The 22,419-nt window shown below is 31.4% G+C and overlaps 2 protein-coding genes across 4 annotated transcripts; both read right to left on the bottom strand.

Moving 5' to 3' along the window:
• Window positions 1-429: 429 nt before the first annotated feature.
• Window positions 430-10,945, bottom strand: LOC148197140 (zinc finger CCCH domain-containing protein 13-like). Of its 3 annotated transcripts, none has more exons than XM_088092937.1 (12): window positions 10,785-10,945; window positions 10,431-10,671; window positions 6,550-6,660; window positions 5,752-5,785; window positions 3,723-3,864; window positions 3,561-3,617; window positions 2,729-2,826; window positions 2,527-2,598; window positions 2,174-2,388; window positions 1,706-1,863; window positions 762-971; window positions 430-678 (listed from the first exon to the last, which is right to left on the bottom strand). In XM_088092937.1, exons 2-12 carry the CDS (start codon window positions 10,555-10,557, stop codon window positions 640-642), a joined length of 1,263 nt encoding a protein of 420 aa, XP_087949063.1. In that variant the 5' UTR covers window positions 10,558-10,671; window positions 10,785-10,945; the 3' UTR covers window positions 430-639. The 3 variants fall into 3 exon arrangements, 2 of the variants coding, with proteins under 2 accessions (XP_087949063.1, XP_087949064.1); XM_088092938.1 differs by having other exon boundaries at window positions 762-962; XR_015780257.1 differs by lacking the exon at window positions 430-678 and adding an exon at window positions 1,125-1,392 and having other exon boundaries at window positions 828-962.
• Window positions 10,946-20,459: 9,514 nt separating this feature from the next.
• Window positions 20,460-20,846, bottom strand: LOC124820461 (B-box domain protein 30-like). The gene has a single exon (XM_047292158.2). It carries the CDS (start codon window positions 20,844-20,846, stop codon window positions 20,460-20,462), a length of 387 nt encoding a protein of 128 aa, XP_047148114.2.
• Between the last annotated feature and the right edge of the window lie 1,573 nt (window positions 20,847-22,419).

The raw sequence follows: 22,419 nt of genomic DNA, 5'->3' as shown, positions 1-22,419 counted from the left end.
CCAAAGCTTTTTTGCTACTTCCTCTAGTTACCGGAGAACCTTCTTCAATCAATGTTATCTCCAACCAAACACACCACAATATCTCACGCTACACCACCACATTTTCAACAAACAAAAATTAGAGGAAGAAAAAGATTCAAAAGAATTTCATTCAACACAATTAGTGGAATGTTGGAGAGGTGTATTGATACAGGGACATTAACGAAAGTGGATGGTTGTTGGGTAAAAAAATAAAAACAAATTAAATATTATTAAGGGCAAAAAGGAAATGGAGAGGTGGAGGAAGTGATGCGTGGTGTTGGAGGGAGCTACTCCCTAATGGAGAAACTTCCCAATAGTCTTGGATATGGAGAACCAAAAAGATGCAGAACTTGCATGTGATAGATACGGTACTTTAAATTCAATGATTAGATCTGGAAAACCAAAAAATATCATAGATAACAAAGAATTACATTTATAACCACATCAAGAAGTCCAACAGAAAATAGATAATCAAGTAGATCCACAAATCTTTCGTTTCTTGTTTCCAATATTGCATCCTATCCACTATTTTCAAATTCTACTGTTCGAGCCACCAAAAGTTAGAAACTGCCAATACTGATTAGACTAAACCACACGTGACCCTGCTGCCTATATTCATCAGCCATCCACATCAACATTCTCGTCGTTACCCTCGTACTGCACATGAAATCGGAGTACTTTTACAAATGTTTCTTAGAAGTGCTTTAAGGATGTAAAATTGGCACCCAAGAAGAACTAACCTGTGAATAATTGCTACGAGGTATCAAAGCTGGGGGAAGCATAAGCGGTGCAGCCTTCACCTTGTATGCCACTCCATTCTCATTTTCTGTATTTGCAGTTTCATTGATATCATTTCCGTTGTAAAGTTCAATATCAACGTCCTCATCAGCCACATGAGCTGCCATGCTAGTTGATGGCACTTCAATCCTAGGTTGCTTCAACTGCATATTCTTAGCGAAAAATAGGAAAGATCATTTTCGATGAAAATAGTCAACTTCAAAAATATTTTTCAAAATGCTTGATAAGCTGTTTGATGTATGAATGGAACAAAACAAGGGACCACAGAGGACAAAACCATGAAGAATGTAACACACTAAAACAACCTGTACTTTTTTAAGTGTGAACGTAGAGGCAGAACAAAAATGGAATTTGTTCCAGTTACAGCTTCAGGAATGATCTCAGAAATCCTAGCCAGTGCATTCAATATTCGTTATGATCTTTATTCCCTCGATTGCTATTTAAGAAAGATATGACGACTCGAAAACAAGCCCGTGCTCGGGTGTCTCCCCTCTTTTGCCTCACTTTTTTGGCACGTCCCTGCTTGATAAGAACACTCTCTCTCCACGTGCTCCCTTAATAAGTCATAACTACCTACAGTAACATTATATCCACTAAATGCCAAAATGATTAAGTATAATGTCATAGTACTATGTCGGTTGACCCCATAACAGATAACTTGGACATATGCCTACCCATGATACTGGCATAACACCTATTCGAACCAATTTACGCGTTGAGGCTAAACAAAGATGAGCATTCCACACTTTGTTATTTCCATATCCAAGCTCAATATACCAGCTTATTATCCATGTTACCTAGATCGTTCTAATTCCTATGACTATGAGGACACGTAATTAATTGAATGTTTGTTATATGAAAAAAGGCTGTTAGAAGAATTCCTTACTCCTCTCTTGTGCCTGCCTTCAGGATCTAGAGCTCTAATAACTTCAGTTCCATTTTCTGGGGCCCTGAGAGACTCATCATTCAATTGATCTGATGTATTCCACCGAGATCGCTTCTTAGTTCTACCTGTCTCAACCGAATGGCCCTCTTTTGATCTATCTGCATGTCCATTACAAGAAAGTAGCATAAATAACAAAACGCTAATACAATAACCAACTCGTGAACAGATTAAAATAAAAAATAATGAAAATGACTGGCGGGATGCAGAGCAAAACACAACAATGAAATCACAAGTATTGACAGCAGATGTCCCTTTCCTCCAAATGAATTATAAGAATGTCATTCGCAGCTTGCAGTTTTTATTTTTAACCTCCTAGTGTTTCGTTTAGCAAATATAGTATTTCTGGAATTCAGGAAGAGTTAAACAAAACCAAATCACTACATTTTCCATAACTACTACTACTACTACCTTGTTTTAAATCTTCCAAAGCATCTCGTTCAATATGCAGCCTTTTTCTGTGGGATGATGCATCATTATGCTCCACATTATGTTTGACAATTGGAAGAAGACCAGTATTTTCACCATTGCTGACAATATCAATGCTTAAATCTTCTTCATTGGCACCAATTTTAGAAATATCCGAGACAAGCTGATCTCCAAACCGTTGAAGTCGGACTTGAGATCTATGAATAAAATGGTGAAACAAACATGAATACAATGGTATGCAGTTAGACAAAGACACAAAGAAAATGAAACATTAAAAGACATTGATGCGTACTAGAAGTCTACAAAGCAAAGTAAATTGTAAAAACGAAACTTGCCTCTTCAGTTCATCTTGTAACTGTGACATATGATTGTGAACTCTAACAAACTTCCTTATTCTTGAAGTAATTCTGAGGTTTCAGAGAGAACAGAGAAATGCCAGGAAAGGCAACATCATGTTATCAATAAATGCCAAATTAACGGAGAGGTGTAACAGTTAACAAAAACTATCAACATAAGGATATTGAAACATTCCAGTACCTTTTGCACTCCTCATCCTCTTCGCATAATTGAGCTTCAAGCTCCTGAATTCTAGAATTAAGGCTATCCACTTCTTGAATACTCTCATCAAGGTAGACCTTCAAAAATAAGAATTTGTACATAACAGTTAACAAATAAAAAGGCTTGGTTTAAATTCAACTGCAACTCCAACAGGATAATTAGCATTAGCTCAAGAAACTTTTTTTTTTCAAATTAAATTTAGGCAAGCTAACTGGAAGGTTGACTTCATCAGTATTCCCAGGACATCATATGAAACAACATTTCAATATCAGTACCACAATCAAACCTAAAAACAAAAATTTGTCAGACAAATCATATTTTATATATATATTGTATAGTTCTGCAGATAGAAGCAGGACAACTGCTACAATACTTAGAAGACTTGTTTCAATAATCATTTCAAAACCTATTCACAGTCTGTACATAAATTTACACTACAGGAATCAAGAGAAAAACAAAAGTAAATGTTTAATAACATACTAAACAGAGTGATTGATAGAAGATATATCAAAAGCCACTCTTAAAATCATTAGTTAACAAATGATAGGACAAGAAATAACAAGCTGCAATGGCTTGTGATAGTAGAGTAAACAACTCAACATATTAATAACTTAAACCCAATCAATTCCTTAAAAAGAGAGGAAGCATCATTATGCAACCAAATCAAGGAATAAGTTTCAGTAGAACCCCAAACGTGAATGATTTGGAAGTTCAAGAACACTTGTTAAAAATCTAGGTGTTAAAACATTAGATAACCAAGAGAACCACGAGGATGATGTGACAAAATGCAACTATAAGAGATAAAACTAACCTCTAGCTGGAATTTTCGGTTCTGTAGAGCACTGATACCTGAATCTACTTTCTTCAGCTGCAAAAGTTACAAAAATATAAAAACACATGCAATTTTCCATAACAAACTAGGGAATCTTCCACATATTTTTTGCTACAGAAAGATTAAAGAGAGTTTCCAAACCTGCTCCTCAAGTGTATTCCTAGAACCAGAGGAAAGCATTTTTCTTTCTTTAGCTTGATCTTGAACTCTATCTGAGGCTTTCAAATTTCCAGAAGTATCACTTTGACCAGTAATACCCTGTTTTCTCCTATGTCTTCTGTCACTGCAACAGCAATTAATGATATTTATTTTAGACTAAAAATATGAATAAAGGCATATGCTCCAAGAAAAAATGAAATAACATATGCTCCAAGAAAGGCATATTCCAGTCAAAATATGAAATTCTCTCAACAAGCTCTCAAATATCAAATGTCAAACTTGGGAAACCCTATAACTCTAATTCCAAAAACACCTTTGAACAATTAGGCTGTCATGCACACAGCATGTGACTACTACAAAAGTTTCCATTCCAACAAAAGAATGGAAATTTCATATTCATCAGATCTCAAATAAATACATAGTAGTAAATTTCATGGCACAGAAAATACATATTGTTGATAGGAGGAGCATTAGACTCCACACATATTGGTTTTTGATGATGAATGGTTAATAATGAATAGAAAATGTTCAAATCATTCTTGCACAACATAATTGGTAAACAAATGTTTAAATCATTAACTATGTTTGTGTTAGATGCATCAATCATGAGAGGGTGATTGAAATAGGCCTAAACATATCAAGAATCTATATTTCTGGTAGTATTAATCGATTACATAAGTAATCTAATTCATTAAAAGAAACCATAACATATACAAAGCAAAAACAGGACAAAACTGTCTATTATAATCGATTACATAAGTTGCATAATCGATTAAAACAGAGAGATAGGCATAATCTGTTATAAAGATAATCTAATCTGTTAGAAAAGGCAAATGGAAGTGAAACAAAGCATAGTGTCATTTTAATCGATTACATAAGTGGTATAATCGATTAAAACAAAAACAAAGGTCTAATCCATTATGCTTGTAACCTAATCTGTTAGGTTAGTTGAAAGAAGTAGTATTAAGCATAACTGTCAATATAAGTGACATAATCGATTAAAACAGAAGCAAAAGCATAATTGATTATGATATTAATCTAATCGATTAAAGTGCGATAGGATCTAATTTTCTATACAAATTAGATTAGAGACCTAACTCTTTAACATTTTAATTGGCAAATACTGACATTCTCTCCGAGTTTTGTGTACAGGTTTTCTCAAGAAGAGTTCTTGGAGGTTTTGAAGCTATATTGGTGATCAAAGAATCAAGAAATCCAACAAGACTCATTGGAGCTCATTTGTTCTAATATTTTTGCACTATTGGAGTGTAATCAAATCAGGTTCTTATTCATTTGGTGTGATTTGATACATGTGCTGGGTAGGCCAAGTTAGAGATTGAGTGTATCATCTCGTGTTGATTGAGAGTGAGTGAATCCTCTCTTGTATTTGTTGTATTCAGATTTGAGTATGGTGAGAATAGCAATTGAGGGTATCATTGTTTTCTTAAACTCAAATCTTGAATTAGTAGATTACCCTCCAATTAAGGTTGTTGAGAAAAGACTAGATTACCCTCCAACTAAGGTTGTTGAGAAAGATTGAATGTAGGCTTGTGAAGAGCTGAACCAGTATAAATCTTTGTGTGTTTTAGTCTTTCTTTCATCTTGATTGATTCAAACACCTATGATTAGTGATTTCAAGATTCTTTAAAGATTTAAAAAGCTTTTGAAATCCAATTCACCCCCCTCTTGGCTTGAGATACAGGGGCTACTTTTCTAACACATATGCTATGCATGTTTCCTTGAACTGGGTAATCTCTTATCTATTATTCAAGAGGCATCAAGTCACCCGCACCTTTCTCCATTCCCCTACCCTTTTAAAGGTTGCCTTCCAATCAATGATAATTCTTTCTCTATAAATGAAATTACAATTCTCACATTTCTATCCCTTAAATATAGCGTATTTTAATTTTAACATATATACATGGAAGAAGAACAGTAATAGACCATTAGTTCCCACAAAATATTAAAATATGTATACGAAAGTATCCATAATGATTCATGGTTAATTTACCTTTTGTTCTCCAAAGACCTTGGAGGACTGTATTCTGCAAAATTTAATACATGGAACATTAGGAAGAGAACAGACACAAGATCATTGGGTAAAGAAGCATGTGCACATTTCTCTTTGGTGCATGTGTATCAACCAACATAAAAAGGTATGATCTTGAGCATGAAGAAATAAAATAACATTTACAATACAAAATGCATACTCATATTTATGTCCAGTTAAACAGATGTTCAATTCATAGTGAAGTAATGAACAGTTTTCATAGCTTGTAGAAAATTGGAAATACAAAAAGAGAATGATTTTCAATGCAAATCTCACGGTTGAAGATCTATGAAAATCTGGAAAATGATAACATCAGACACTAATAGCGTATATGTGATTGTGCTTTTGAGTTTCTGTTGTAAGAAATAGATTAGCCTCAACCAGCAGTGGTTAGTTATGCCAGCAGCAGTTTGTTATGCCAGCTGTAATTTCTGTTATCATAACTGCCAATTCTGTTACTTGCTGTTACCCTAAATGCTTGTAATCTCTATACTATAAACACCCAAACTCTATTGAGAGATTCAGAAAATCAATAACAGGAAAACTCTTTAGTCTTAATTCCTAGTTTCTTTAAATTTTACCTACCATTCAATCTTTGAAGAATGAAGACATCAGCCTAAGAACATAAAGCATAAAATTGCCAGGGAGGAAATAAAAATAAATATTTAGTTGACAGAAAAGATGAACCTCTAAGGTACAACCAATTAAGAAATGACACTAAAATTAAGGAGCAAGAAGAACTATAAAGTTGTGTCTGACCACGGATGCTCTGGCGGCCTCTTGCATCTTGAGCTGGTGAGTACCTTCGAGGAGATAAATGCCTTCTTTCAAGTTTATCCCTCAAGTCATTGCCTAAATAGTCTCTCCTACCTGAAATAAAAAAACAAACCTCCATTATTGCAAACTAACAAAAAAACAGAAAACATTCCAGAAGATACAAACAGAACGCAATAAATATGAAAATGAAACCAAGCTTACCATTAACAGGAATAACAAGAGAAACATAATAATGTATAGTAATAGTGCCTCCCACGTAAGAGCATAAAGTGGATAGAAACTAGCACCCTCATATTATGACAGATATAGTAAACCCACGCATGTAGCATATACCTTGAAGTGAAATCAAGGTAGCAATGGATAAAGAACATTTCACATCCCCAACTTGATGAGAGAAGTAAGATATAAAATATAATCTCAAAGGTAGGGATATATCCAAGATGCTTAAGAAATAAAAATCCATCAACAAGATATCTGACGCGATTTCTCCAGACATCATCTCCACTAATAATTCCCTTTTGTCAGTGTCCATGTAGCCATAATATTTCAAGAAGTATCAGCCAAAAGGAATAGCATAAGCTCCATACACTCAGGCAGTAGAATTTATAATGAAATGATTGGAAATTTGCTGAACTTGCTTCTGATCGAAACATGATATTAGCAGGCAATCCATGCAAGCCTAAGAAAGATCTGAGGTAACACTGTAGTTCCATAGATTCAAGGAATGAAGCATAAAAAACATTGCCAAGGAATTACAATTTCATGAACAACACCAGCATCGCCTTTAAGATAAACCAATCAGTAGAATGCCTTCTGAAGATCTCTCATCTAAATGAAATATCCATACTGCTGGAAATGCAATAGTCTCAACAAGATAATGTGATCGTCCTACCATTGAATAAATTAATCTGACATTAATCCCATATGCCATTTGTTATTGCATATCTAATCTTCTGTATCTGCTTACATAGAATCAATGGACATATGGACCAGTCCTATTAGATAAGTGACTATTTTGAAGATTACGACATTCAGCTGAACAAATGGAATAACAGAGTGTCAATAAAACAAGCTGGGGGTGTAAAAGTATAGTTTTCAGGATATGTTGTGATAGTGGCACGGGCAACTCATCCCTATATAATTTACAAATTTATTTTCTCACATATTTCTCTTTCAGTATATTTTTTCACTGGTTTATTGTAATTAATCAAATTTTCCATGCAATTTCACCATGTTAGCACAATTATAGGACGAACTTCAGACTCCAATATAAACAGCACCACCTCACATGGATAATAATTATATATAGGGGAATGCTAAACCGAGCACTAAGGGCACGAATCATTAATAAACATTGAATTTTACAAAAATTCATAGTTAACTATGGCATTAAATGAATTTAACTTTAATAATCATTAATACAGTTTTACTTTATTTAGAGGAGAAAAATATCCATAAGTGTTACACAGCTGTAATTGATAATTTATTTGATGCACACCAAATATTGTTTGTTTCTTTAATAGAGAGGATTTTGTTAAGTTAACAGGAGTGTTGCAAAAAGGTTCTCAAGAAGTCAAAGAAAAGAAACTCAATGAAGTCTCAAATTCATATATATTGGGTTGCTTACTTTTTTTATTTTCGTTTGTTGCTTTCTCTATTCATTTAAACTTTTTTTTACGTTTAATCATATTTTAATTTTTGGAACATTAAAATGAAAGACAAACAGTTAAAAAGAAAGAGAAAATTATTTTATTATTTGATTATGTTTTAACTTTTTTTGTGTGCATCAAATAAATTATCAATTACAGTTGTATAACACTTATGGATATTTTTGTCTTCTAAATAAAGTAAAACTGCATTAATGATTATTGAGATCAGAATTCATTTCATATCATATTTAACTATGAACTTTTGTAAAATTCAATGTTTATTAGTTATTATTAACCAGTGCCCGGACAATGGTTAGCAGGACCCTAATATATAAAACAAAGAAAGACATAAGATTAGTGTGGACTACAAATAATCCAAGGACACATCTACAAGTCACCTATAACTGGAAGAAGAAACACAGTGAACTCTGCCAATTTGTGTCAAATTCTCATTCTACAACATTGTTTTGAAAACAGCAATTTAGAAAAGAAATTAGCTAATAGAGGCATGTGAAGAAAATATTCAAAACAGGTTCAAGGGTAAAGATATAAAATTACATGAAATGAGATATAGACAATAAATTATAACAAAAAAGAAGGAAGACAGCTTTGATGGACATGAAATTATCTAGCAAATAAATATCAAATGCTATGTTCTGATTCACTGCCTTACACTCAAGGGTGGGGCTATCAGAGGAAAATTCCAAGGAGGGAAAACAAGACTAGAAAGTTGCTGACATTCAACAAATACAGCAGATATACTTCAAATTCCAGTGAATAATTGAAGTGCAAACTAATTACTGAATTACAGTGGTGATGCATATTAAACTAATTAAACTATTCTTTAAATGATTTAATTTAGAGGGAAAAGGCAACATCCAAAGGATAAAAGAACGTGTTACCTCATAATGCTACAAAAAGTGAAACAAAAAGTGAAACAAAAAGGATTATTACTGCGATAAAGAGCAGCCAAAAAAGCCAAAGACAGGTAATTATCACTCCTATGCATCTCACTCCATCTTTCCAATGCTAATAAAAATTATTCTACAGTAATCTCTACTCCTAAAAATAAACAAGAATAAAATCCTACAAGAAAACAACGGTGGACTGATATCAAAAAGCATCTCCAATATTTTCCCCCATTTTTATCCACAGAATAAGAATTTCTGAGCCCCTTGATGTATTGGGTGTGAATTTGCAGTTACAGATATTGTTATACAGAGGCTTACATTAGCAAGCAGAAATCGTGGTGGAAAGAGCCACACAAGTGGAAGGAGGTCTTGGCTGTGGATGGAATAAAATTGATAGATGACATATGAACACTTAGTATTACCACTTTGGCAGGATAGGTTAATTAAACAGTGGAAAAGAGATTATTTATAAATGGATTAAGTACTATTAACTTCATTAACGTATCAAAAAAATGATGACCAACGATGACGAAACTGATTATAATATGAAGGACATAATAATTACAAAAAACACCAATAACATGCTCTAAATTTCTGTATTGCATTATCATCCACCCTGTCATTAAGACTTACTTATTTTTCAAGTTCCAAGCACATATACTGCGACCAAAAGCCTTTAAATTTAAAAGGCTCCATGATATCAAACAATTAACTAAAATGCACTGATTTGTCCATCACTTATTTCTTTTCTATGCAGTTTCCTTGTCCATAAAGTTATACTCAAATAAAAGATCTCAACACCTTCAAACACAAACAAACTTCCTCCTTCAATCATAATTCTTCTTACCACACATAACCAGGCATGAACTTGTCTAAGGGTGTGTTTCGAAGTTAAATTGCAGAGGAAAGGGAACAAAAACTTTCATTGTTTATAAATATTTTTAATTTCATAAGTCTTTTAACAGTGAAAGAAATAATATGATAGTTTAGTGCACGAACTCCTAATATTTTGTTTATTTGTACAAAATATAATTCTCTAAATCCAATAATTAAAAAAAATTCCTCCATTCATTTCTCTCCAAAATCACACTCCCCATCAGACTCTGACGAGCTGTTACTCGAAACCCCATGCAGGAAATGTCGCAATACTCATCAAACATCCCTCAACTAACATCAACACACATAATCTACAGTCCAACTTACCTCAATTCACAATATATAGACTCAACTAATCAATAATTACAATAACATAATAATAAAACAATTGCACTATGTATGAGCAACGCAAACTAGAAAACTATACCACTAAACGAGCCAGGGAATCGTCGAAGCTCGGCACTCCCATGCGCAAAGGAGCAATTATGGCGATTGCAGCGACCTCTCTGATACAGAACACATAACTTCGTCTTGAACTGCTTTCGCTCAACCATCGTCAACTATGTTTTGAGCAATGATTCGATAAATAATATTCAATTAGATTCAACTGCGCGAAGAAGACGTAACCCTAATCCTTATTCCCCAACATTTCACCAACGGCGTGGATGCTGAGAAAACGAGAACGGAATAATAAGGTAAAAAAATGGAAAAAAAATAGAAGATAATTAAAAATTAAAAAGTACTTGTTCTGGTTCGTTCCGTGCAATTTGGTGAGAGTTACCTTGAAGACGAAGATTGAGAGAAAAAAATCGCGAGAAGTTGCACTTTTACACTGAAAGCAGTTCCTTAAGCTTCACCACAAATGGTTTTTCTTCATCGACGACTTGACTTTGTTACTTGCCTCCACTCGCCTATTTTCTCAATTCAGATGTACGGCTCTTGTTAGGGCTTTCGAAAATTGGAATGAGAGAAAATATATATATATTTAGTATATAAATTAGTATAAGTAAATATTTTTAATGTATAGATTGTAATTTAAATATATGATGAATAATCTATTGTTATCTTAATTATTATTTTTTAAACTCTTTTCTGAATTATAAATGACAGATTAGAAAATATACGTGGTTTAAAAAAATTCTAGAGAAGCTATCATTTGAAAAATATAATTGAAAACATTCTAGAACAATTTTTATGTAAGATATATTCAAGAATTTTAACTTGTTGAAAATATGTTAATAATATTACGTGTCATAGGAGACTGGTTGGGAAAATATGTCTTGTTTTGTTAAGTAATAGTTTCTCATTATTCCACTTAATTACAGTTGACATGAAATAATCAGCGTTTAATTATGAATTATTGATAGTATTTGTATTTATTAATTTTGGTTGTACATCTATCTGTTTTTAAAAAAATAAAACAGTAGTTAATGCGTGTCCTTTTTTATGAAACTTTATGTAGATGTAAAAGTTGTAAGAAAATATTAAAATTAATTGAAAAATTAAAATTCACGAGATGATAAAAATATTTATACAACCAATATTAAATAGTTAATATTTATACACAAATTATTTGCAGTAGCTATTTTATACTCAAATCATAACATGTAATTTAATACCTACGGTTGAATATTATATTATTCGTACTTTAAAATATTTATTACTCATAAAAACAAAATTTAAAATTTTATTTATATTTTACGAAATTAAATTTAATTAAAATTAAAACTTTGTTTAGATAGTATGAGTTAAATTTAATTAAAATTAAAATTTAATTTATATTTTATTTTATTTTTTAATTTTATTTTAAAAATTATCAAATATTTTGTCTTAATATATCTATGGATATTAAATATCCATGAGTGTGGATATCCATGAAAATAAGTAGATATGATGTCTCGAATATCCACAAGTTTTAAAAAAATTGTATCTAGTTTTTAAATTAGTATCGGATGAGTAATAACATGAATATCAAATTGAATGTATTTTTATGTCAAATAATAGATAAACATTATTTATGTCCTACCTGATTTTCAGTAACTTTAGCTTAATACTTTTTTCATTGAATAATTAGGTAGTTTAATATATTTTTTTACTTTTGTTTTACTATTTAAATAAATGAGTATAGCCTTTAAATTAAGAATAATAAAAGTATATAAGAAATTAAAAAAAATAAATCGATTTAAGCATGGGTTTAATAAATAAAAGGATGTTTGTCTTTGTTAATAATTAAAAGTGAATGTATTTTAGTCTGCAAATGTGGCTTTGGTTGTAGGTTTTGCAAAACAAAATATTATTTTTAGATTTTTACACTTTTAGGTTTTCCTTTTTCTGTCTTTACCATTAGCCATAATTGATTCAAATTGAACATGAAAAATATTAATTACAGTAATAAAATATAATTGAAATTAAGATCATTAGATTACTTTCAGTTGCTGATAAAAAAAAATAGATTATTTCAGATGCATTATCTGATTAAAATTATATTTATTATTTCATATAAACTATTCAATTACATATATATATAATTTAATTATATGATTTATTTAAATTTTTAATATATTATCAAAAGTTATTCTGCAATTTTAGTGATTCAATGTTCAAGAAATAGACCGATAGCAAACATTTGAATTGCTACAAGCTACAACCTACATGAATGAGACAAATTAAGATGTACTACCATCAAACTTCAATAAAAAAAAATAGACTTTCTTTTAAAGTAGAGAATGATGATTATAATTTATCAAAGTCACGGACTCGATCGACTACAAGTGGGTCACTTAATAAGTTAGTTTAACCTGATTTATTTATTAGCGAATTAGAAAAATTTAAATTTGACTCGATTTACTACGGATTAGCAAGTTAAATGAGTTGGTTTCCTTGTTCACTTAATTACATTTTTTTAAAATAAAAAAATTTAAAAAATTTTGTAATTCAAATTTAAATAAATTTCATCCCAAAAATTATGTTAAACTCAAGACAATTCAAAATAATAGTCAACAATAACATAGTGAGTTAGTCTCCAACATTAAATAAAAATGACAAATAAAAAGATAAAAGAAAATTATTACATTAAATTTTGAGTTGAAGTCACCATTATGACATTTTTACAAATTGTTGCAATTGTTTTTTGGATTTCCTCCAAATGGTAAGCACAAACCACATACTAGGCCGTTGGACCAACCTTTTTAGTGTGTGATTTATTTAATTTTCTTTAAAAAAAAGTGAAGCACACTCTAAAAAGAATATAAATTTAGTTTGTGTTGATCACAACATCGTTAAAGTCAACTTAGTAAGTCTTAACACCATATAAAAGATTCTTTTTTTCAAATAAGAAAGTTAAAAAGTGTAAAATTATTTTTAATTTTTGTTTATAAATGAATATTTATATTAGTATTGGTTTAACAAAAATAATTCAAATGAATATTAAAAATAAATAAATAAAGTCGATATTAATTAATATAAATATTAAAATAAATAACTCAATAGAATATTAAATTAAATAAGTATTAAACATAAATAAATTAATATTAATTAAGTGAATATTAATTTAGAAAATATTAAAAATAAATAAGATTAATGTTCATAAAACAAATACTAACTAAAATAATTAAAACTAACATTAGTTTATCATATATTTTTTTAATATTTGTATTATTTAAATTATATCAGTGAGAGTATAAATTCTAAATGATTTTCAATCTAATGATAGTATATATTTAAACAAATTTCATTATTAATAAATTTATCTCTCACTTTCTATATAAATTTTATTATCCATTCATTTACGTTTATGAATCTCCTTTCAATTCCTTCACTCATATTTATCTTCTTCATTCACGCACAAATCTTTCATCTACATTATTCTCTTCATTTCCTTCACTTTCATTTTTATCTTCATTGCTTTCATCCAGATTTTTCTTTTTATCTTCTTTATTAATATCTATTTCTTTCATCTATATATTTATCTCCTTCATATACATTTATTTACACTTATTTTCTTCATTTATTATAATTTTTTTATTTGTATTTATTGAATATAAATAATTTCAGAGATTATTTTTGAAATTATTGTCATTAATGTCGGCCACCAAATATACACAAATTAAAACTAATATTAAAAATTAGTGTCGTCCACCAAATTTACAGAAATTAAAACTAATATTAAAAATAAATTTTATCATCGCTAGTTAAGTAGAGGCCAAATTACGTGATTTTAAAAACAGAAATACATTAGTATTGATTTGGTTGCCGTTAAATAACTATAATTAAAAAAATTAAAGAATCAACTAGAATTGGTCTTTAAAAGTTAACCCTACCTAAAATCCACCTTTAAAAGTCAACAACATAGAATTAGAATTCATAATTTTAGAATTATATAGTCATACAACACAAACTCAATAATAATAAATATTTTACTAAAAAAAAGCAAATTATGTACAAATTATTACATACGAATTCTGATCCGTAAGTAAAAGACCTCTAACATAGTGATTTTAAAAATGAAATTACATATGGATTTTGAAAATGGAGTTTCATATAATTTTTTTCGTACGTAAGATTGAAGAAATTTACATATGAATTTTTCGTAAATAATATATGTATGTAATGTTCAGGATTAAAGAGATAATTTTGCTAAGGATACATCTGTATTTAATATCCGTGTAAGTGAAAAAAAATACTGATCTTATATACAAATTTTGAAATATTTTATTTTAAAAAATGTTAAAAGAGAAACCCCATCTCGCTAAACTCACTTAGATTCAGACTCTCACTTTCGCACATTCTTCCTTTTCCATCTCGCGCTCCCTCCCTTTTACTGAAATCATTCGCACTCAGATTCTCGTCCACTCGTGCACATCCTTCCTCTCTCAAAATCATCTCCCTCAAACTTTCCTTCACTCTCACGCTCCCTCCGTCTTGATGAATCCACTTTGACTTAGACTTTCGTTCACTCTCGCGCATCCTCCCTCTCTCAAATCTCCCTCAGACTTTCCTTCACTCTCGCGCTCCTTCGCTCACTCTTAGCTTAGTTTGTCGTTCACTGTCTCTAGTTCTTCATTCATTTCTAAATCCTTAAATTTCTAAAACCCAAAAACTTTAATCTCTCCTTTCTTTCTTTCTTTCATTCACTCTCGTGAAAACATCTATGCAAGCTCGAGCTTTGTTGTCCAGTTTGGATGCCAACACATGTAGTTGGCCTTTCTAGCTAAGGTTTATAATGGTAATATTTAAAAATAAATTAAAGAGGACCCTTTTCTCTTAAGGTTCTTTATCACAAATTAGAACTAAACAACATCTTGGTCTACTCGAGTGTGTCCCTTACCAATAGTTGAACCTCTTGAAATTGACAAAACAATTTATTACAAGAGTAATGATAGTATAACACATTAACAAGGATAAAATGGTCTTAAAAGAATGAACTTTTATAATTTTTCGAAAAAGAAGAAAGAAAGAAATATGAAAGGGTAATGTGTGTCAAACTATTATTTTTCTTATTGCAATGGCACGTCTCAGTTTCTATGCCTCATTTGAAGGTAAGCCTTCTTTTTTTTTATTATTATTATGTTGATGGTAATTTTCTTTTATTAATATGGGGTATTATAATATGGAGTCATTGAATTATTTGTCTGAAATTCTATCTGAACATGAAGCTAAGGAAGGCCAACGTAAAGTGTTGGTTTTTCGTTTTGGCCTCCTCATTTGGAGAAAGATTTTCCCGTTTATGCCATCGGAATTCCCAACTCTATCTTGGATTCTTCACTTCAAAATTCAGATTGTTTTGATCCTATATGGGATGATGTCAAAAAAGGAGCACAGAGGTACCATTCATTTTTTTTCCATTTTTTTAGCCATTATGGTCCTTCTCTCAAAATCATCTCCCTCAAACTTTCCTTCACTCTCACGCTCCCTCCGTCTTGCTGAATCCACTTTGACTTAGACTTTCGTTCACTCTCGCGCATCCTCCCTCTCTCAAATCTCCCTTAGACTTTCCTTCACTCTCGCGCTCCTTCGCTCACTCTTAGCTTAGTCTGTCGTTCACTGTCTCTAGTTCTTCATTCATTTCTAAATTCTTAAATTTCTAAAACCCAAAAACTTTAATCTCTCCTTTCTTTCTTTCTTTCATTCACTCTCGTGAAAACATCTATGCAAGCTCGAGCTTTGTTGTCCAGTTTGGATGCCAACACATGTAGTTGGCCTTTCTAGCTAAGGTTTATAATGGTACAATTTAAAAATAAATTAAAGAGGACCCTTTTCTCTTAAGGTTCTTTATCACAAATTAGAACTAAACAACATCTTGGTCTACTCGAGTGTGTCCCTTACCAATAGTTGGACCTCTTGAAATTGACAAAACAATTTATTACAAGAGTAATGATAGTATAACACATTAACAAGGATAAAATGGTCTTAAAAGAATGAACTTTTATAATTTTCGAAAAAGAAGAAAGAAAGAAATATGAAAGGGTAATGTGTGTGTCAAACTATTATTTTTCTTATTGCAATGGCACCTCTCAGTTTCTATGTCTCATTGGAAGGTAAGCCTTCTTTTTTTTTTTTATTATTACGTTGATGGTAGTTTTCTTTCATTAATATGGGGTATTATAATATGGAGTCATTGAATTATTTGTCTGAAATTCTATCTGAACATGAAGCTAAGGAAGGCCAACGTAATAGTGTTGGTTTTTCGTTTTGGCCTCCTCATTTGGAGAAAGATTTTCCCGTTTATGCCATCGGAATTCCCAACTCTATCTTGGATTCTTCACTTCAAAATTCAGATTGTTTTGATCCTATGGGATGATGTCAAAAAAGGAGCACAGAGGTACCATTCATTTTTTTCCATTTTTTTAGCCATCATGGTCCCTCTCCTTCTTTGGTTATTGTTATTGTTTGAATGTTGGGTGTTGAGCGGAACATTGGCGTGAATAATTGAGAAGTTCATGGATTGTAAAATATTTAATTTAGACAATATTATAATTTTAATCTACAACATTAATTCCCGAATCAATATTGTGTTTTTTATTTTTGAAATTTAAAATATTTTGAATTTAAGATGAGTTAGTCAGTTTGCAATGTTTTGAATTGTTCCAACTATACATAAAACACATTATTAGTGGTTGTTTGGAGCATCTATTAATAAATATAATTAAATTGTCGTACATGAAATGATGTGCATATTAAGTTAAATATAAATTTATTTACCAAGAAAATTTTATTCGATGTTTATCCTAATCAAATTTATTTAAATTGTTGTACTATATCAAGCTCTTCTCAAACCAATAATAAAGGTCAAGTGAATTTCTGCAACGTTTCTCTTATGTACATTATTTATCTATTCTATAATTTTAGATCAATTCAACTGAATACCCAAATTTATTGTGAAACACTCATCTTTAGTAATATACATTTAAATATATAAATATATATATATATATATATGTCAGAACCCTGAAAACCCCAGCTTAGTGGATTACATGTGTCAGTGAAGGGGTATTTGAAAATTAGAAAGTGGAAGACAGGTGTGAGCAATTGAGTGGCCGATCGGTTTTGACGGTAGGAGTAAAACTTAAGTTTTCAAATTTCACGCCACTTTTCTGCATGCACCCTTCATCTTCAACCTTCTGAGTTTTCATTCTCTCCTCCTTCTCTCTACAAACCTCCTACTTCTCTCTAAGAAATCTTACTCTTTTCTTCTTTCGATCATCATTCAAACCATGCCTGAGTATTCCTGGTGCCAAGAGCTACGCTTTGCACCGATCAAGTTTTGGGTTTAAGCTGGTAAGTTCATTCCTTACTCAGCCGTGTGGTTTTCTAGCACATGCAAACCAAGTTCTAGTTGCATGGGTTGATCACTTTTCTATATGTGATTCTGAAAGTATTTTGGTCCTTTATTTTGGTCTAGTTTTGTAATCAGTGAATTCTAAGGGTAGAAGAAATTGTAGTGGTGAAACAATATTCTGCACCTGTGAGCGTCAGGTCACATTTTAGAGGTAAGAGAAGCTTATATAATTTGATTAAGATTCTTGTTTGGAATGGTCGCATGTTGATTGATTGTTGAATGAATATGAAGTATAGTTGTTACTGCATTTTTGGCTGTATGAGTGTTTGACTATAAATGATGAGGAACTAGGTTGATATAAGGTTTGATCTTAAGTTTGTAGTTCTCTGTGTAATCCTGTGGTTGTCACCGAAAGTCATTATTGACTGTTCGGTTTTTCCTTTGAGCATTCGGTCTGTACTAGATCCTTCCTTTGGGGAGAATTTCAGTTGATGACCGATCGATTTTATCTTAGTATACTTGTAAATAAGTGTCTGTCTAAATGTAGTTGTCTCCTTGTCTTTGGTATTCAATATTACTTACACATATACTAGTATATTTATCTTCCCTTAAAAATCCATTATTTGTATCTGTATTTAATTCTTCATTCTATAAGCTAAGTAGTGTTCGGTCTTAAACCCGACACTCGGTCTAAGTGGTACTCGGTCTTAAACCAAGCGCTCGATCTCGTCTTAGTAATCTATCATTACCATTTTTTAAAATAAGAGCGTTCGGCCAAACTCAATAGTGTTCGGTTTCTACAGTGCTCGGTCTTAGACTAGCACTCGGTCTCTTCAGTGTTCTGTCTTAAGACTAAAAAATAAGTATTATTAGTACTCAACATCTTTCTATCTCTCGGTTTCTTCATAGTATTTGGTTTGTTATTAGTATTCGGTGTCAAACAGTATTCGGTCTCATTAAATGGTGTTCGGCCTAGAGTCTTAGTATTCGGCCTAGGCTTTGTAGTGTTCAGTTTGAACTCTTAAGGGTCAGTTCATTGAAGCGGATTAATTGGTAAATAGCACTCGGTTATGTTAGTTTCTAAGGTGTGTTATTCCATTCGCACTTGCTCTATGATGAGAAAGTGTGGTCTTATTTCAGTTGAATATATTGATGATGAAGTATGATGAAATTTGAAATATGATGTGAATGAAATAGTTTGGATATGAAAGAGTGTTCCAGGGAGGAATATCTTAGAAATTGGTTATTGAATGTTAAAGTATGAATGTGGGCAAAGCTTAGCTAGTGTTTATCCTGATATTTCGTGATTACTTATTTTCATGTAGAGATGAGTAACTCATGTGTGGGAATGGCAGGAGATCCTAGTCCATAAGGTTAACTTGGACGAAACGGATTAACCTCGAGTGGCAGCTGTTGAGGGTATCCCAGTTACTACATCACCCGGGTGTACAAACGTCGTAGCTACACAGAATTCATACAATCCGGACAGTCAGAGTCAAATGGTTGTTTATTGCATGCAATAATGTATGATATATTAATTTGTATCAGACTTATGTGATATATATATATATACATATATATATATATATATATATATATATATATATGTTTGTTCCATTAATTAAATTACATAAGCTTACCCTATTTCTTGTCTTGTCTGTTTGGTCCTTTCTGTTGTTGTTTTCTGTTGCAATGATCATCTGTGTGGATGTGAGCAGAAGGAGAATAGTTGCTGGAAGAAGTGGAAGGGAAGACCGAACCTTAGGACCGTTCAGTTATTATTCTGCTTCTAGTTTTGTAGAACCATTCGGTGTAGGTAATTTTGGAAACCGTTCGGTCTAGTCAGTATTTCTGTAAAGTTTAAATTCTGCAGTATTTTGGTAAGGTCGTTTAGCTAGAATTGTACTTCTTAATCTTAGAACTGAACTGTAATATTGTTAATATGTGATTATTCTGTTATATGATTTTATGCTATATTTTTTGGGATGTTACAATATACATATGAGTGAGAGAAATTAAAATAAAACAATTGGCTTAAGAGAACATGTCATCTCAGGTTTCTAATTTCTTAGTTATATTATCTCCAAAAGGATAATGAAATTTTAAAGAATAAATTCAAGCTAAAATACTTATTCACGTTAGTCATAAATTGATTCAACTTCATAAATATATAAGTAGATATACTCATTTAATGGTTTCAATTCCAAATTTAGTTTTGTTTCATCTTATGTTATAAAATTCAAATATAAATTAAATTTAAACTTATATTATTTTCTGATAATCCATAGTGTTCTAACATACTTCTTTTTTATAAGTATAAATCTTAAAAATTAAAAGTAGGTCAAGTTTAGCTTGAATTCTTCTCCGACACCTTCATAGACAAAAGTGTGGAATGTAGATCATGTTTTTTTTTTTATCGAGAAACCGAAGAAGTTGTACAAGGTTTTTGTCCGGCAACTGCATAAATCCCATTAATTATTATTACCCCGTGGTAGCTGAGAATTTTTTTTCATCATTTTAAAACAATATGTGAAGTTTATAATTTTGCTACCATAATGTATGAGTGACTACTGATAATATTATATATTTGAAGACTACATATACAACTATTAAATATGTCATTGCAGCAATTTGGTTTTCGAACATATATTGTCATAAAGAAACCAACACCATCTAAAACTAGAGAAAGATTAAAGGTCTCCTAATCGTTCTTGAACAAAATTCATCGGTGGTGCTGTTAGGAAGGTTCTGTTTCTGCACAATCCATCTTACTGGAAGAAGGATCTCTGATGAGATTCCGATCAGATATCTGTGTGTAAGGTTCTGACATGTTTTGCACAAAAAGCTCCTCACATGTCTAAGGGCCAAAAAATTGGCCCTGTGAACCCATTCGTCACATTTTCTGCACAAATATGCATCATCTGCCTGACAATACAATGAAGCTTGCAAACCACACAGCTCACAAGATGTTGAACAACCTCTTGTTGCAGCAAATGAAGAATTCCCTTCAGGTGGTAAGCTTCTGCATGAACCACCAAGCTTTTTCCCTTCCACGCCTTTGCACATTTTCAGAAGCTAAATTTTATGATTCTAAGAGTAAGGCTTGGTTTCTTAAATAAGTGTTATATATAGAGCCTGGTAGGGTTAGTTGAGTTAGTGGCCTTCATGACAACTCGTCATCTTGAATCACATGCATGTTCCTTGAATGAATTCTTGTGGACAAGGAGAAGAATGCACACTGCGTCACGTAATCATCAGTGTTTTATTTTATTTTTCAATCCCATTATTTATTTGTCCTTTTCCAATCATGCATGCCATGGTGCCAAATAATTCATTCACATTGAGTTTTAATTCTAGATCCACATTAACTATGATTCCGATATAATCTTAAAAAACAGATTTTAAATCGAATTTAATTTTTAAAATTTATATCCATTTATATTTATATATTGTGAACATGTGAGACTTTTAATATTATCTATATTATTTTTAAGGAAGATTTAATAGTTGAAGCTAATTTAGATACATGTTATATATATAACCACGTTAAACAAATCAAACTAAAGTATTAGTAAAAGAGAATTTATGACTGTAGTGACAAGTTGAAAAGAAGTTAAATACGATATACATATATAATTTTGGATTGAACATCGTGAGTCCTACTTTATGTCATTGAGTCCAAGCTAAACGGGGGTCCTAAAAGATTATTTCTACGGTCTAGAATTAGCAACTTTTTATAATGTGTGACCAAACAAGGGCCATTTGTTTCGTTGTATATGGCCACGTGAAATAGAAACCCGTTTGATTTATGTCTCACATATTAATTGGTAGAATACTTTAGTCTTTTTGTGACTTTCTTGTGTTGCACGTTTGGTTCCAGAATCTAGTTTACGAAACTAAAAAGCAAAATGTGTCCTTGTGCAGACATTGTTCTTGATATAATAATATTTTGACAACATTTTTTTTATAACATTTTAACATTATCTACGTGTCATTTTATGATTGGTTTATGTTGGTGTTTATGATTATTATTATTGATTGTATAGTAATTTGAGACCAATCACAGAATGACATGTAAATAATATTAAAATGTTGTCAAAGTATCATATCCTTGATCTTGAGGACACCAAGGTATTATAATTCAAATATATGTTATTATTTATTAATATAATATTGCAAAATATAATTTAACGTTGATACATTCCGCAAGTTTCGTGTGATGCGGTTGCCAACGTTAAATTTTTTAATGTGCAACGTTTAAATTGTTGCTGCATAGTCAAAGCCACTTCCGAAAGGCACGAGATTTTTCCCATTGGCGTTGGGCCTTAGGCCAATCTTTGTTGATTTCCCATTCTATAAATAGAGTGGCTTTCTTCATTCCAAATACGCAGATTTGCACTCTCTTCTCTTTCTCTCATTCTCTAATCTTTTTGTCTTCTTTTCTTCTTAAAATATTCTGGGTTTATTTATTCTCTCTAAGAGATCCTTGCTAGTTCTAAGATCCTCAGAAATTCTGAGAAGTTCCTGTTGTATTCTGGGGGGCTTGCGCAATACATCGCGGATAAGTCCTTAAGGACAGTGATCTACACGCCTCAGGAAGTATATTGTTCGTGATCTTTATTCTACTTTTGTCAGCTTT

This window comes from Vigna umbellata, chromosome 6, assembly GCF_029865625.1.
Source record: "Vigna umbellata cultivar VRB3 chromosome 6, Vumbellata_1.0, whole genome shotgun sequence".
Classification (NCBI taxonomy): domain Eukaryota; kingdom Viridiplantae; phylum Streptophyta; class Magnoliopsida; order Fabales; family Fabaceae; genus Vigna; species Vigna umbellata.
This window is presented reverse-complemented; position numbering and strand designations above follow the sequence as displayed.

Coding starts and splice junctions, on each gene's coding strand:
- LOC148197140 (XM_088092937.1), bottom strand. CDS start 10,557: ATGGTTGAGCGAAAGCAGTTCAAGACGAAGTTATGTGTTCTGTATCAG. Junction 3,618..3,722: donor GGAATACACTTGAGGAGCAG/GTTTGGAAACTC, acceptor TAACTTTTGCAG/CTGAAGAAAGTAGATTCAGG. Junction 679..761: donor CTCGTAGCAATTATTCACAG/GTTAGTTCTTCT, acceptor TTTCATGTGCAG/TACGAGGGTAACGACGAGAA.
- LOC124820461 (XM_047292158.2), bottom strand. CDS start 20,846: ATGTGCAAAGGCGTGGAAGGGAAAAAGCTTGGTGGTTCATGCAGAAGC.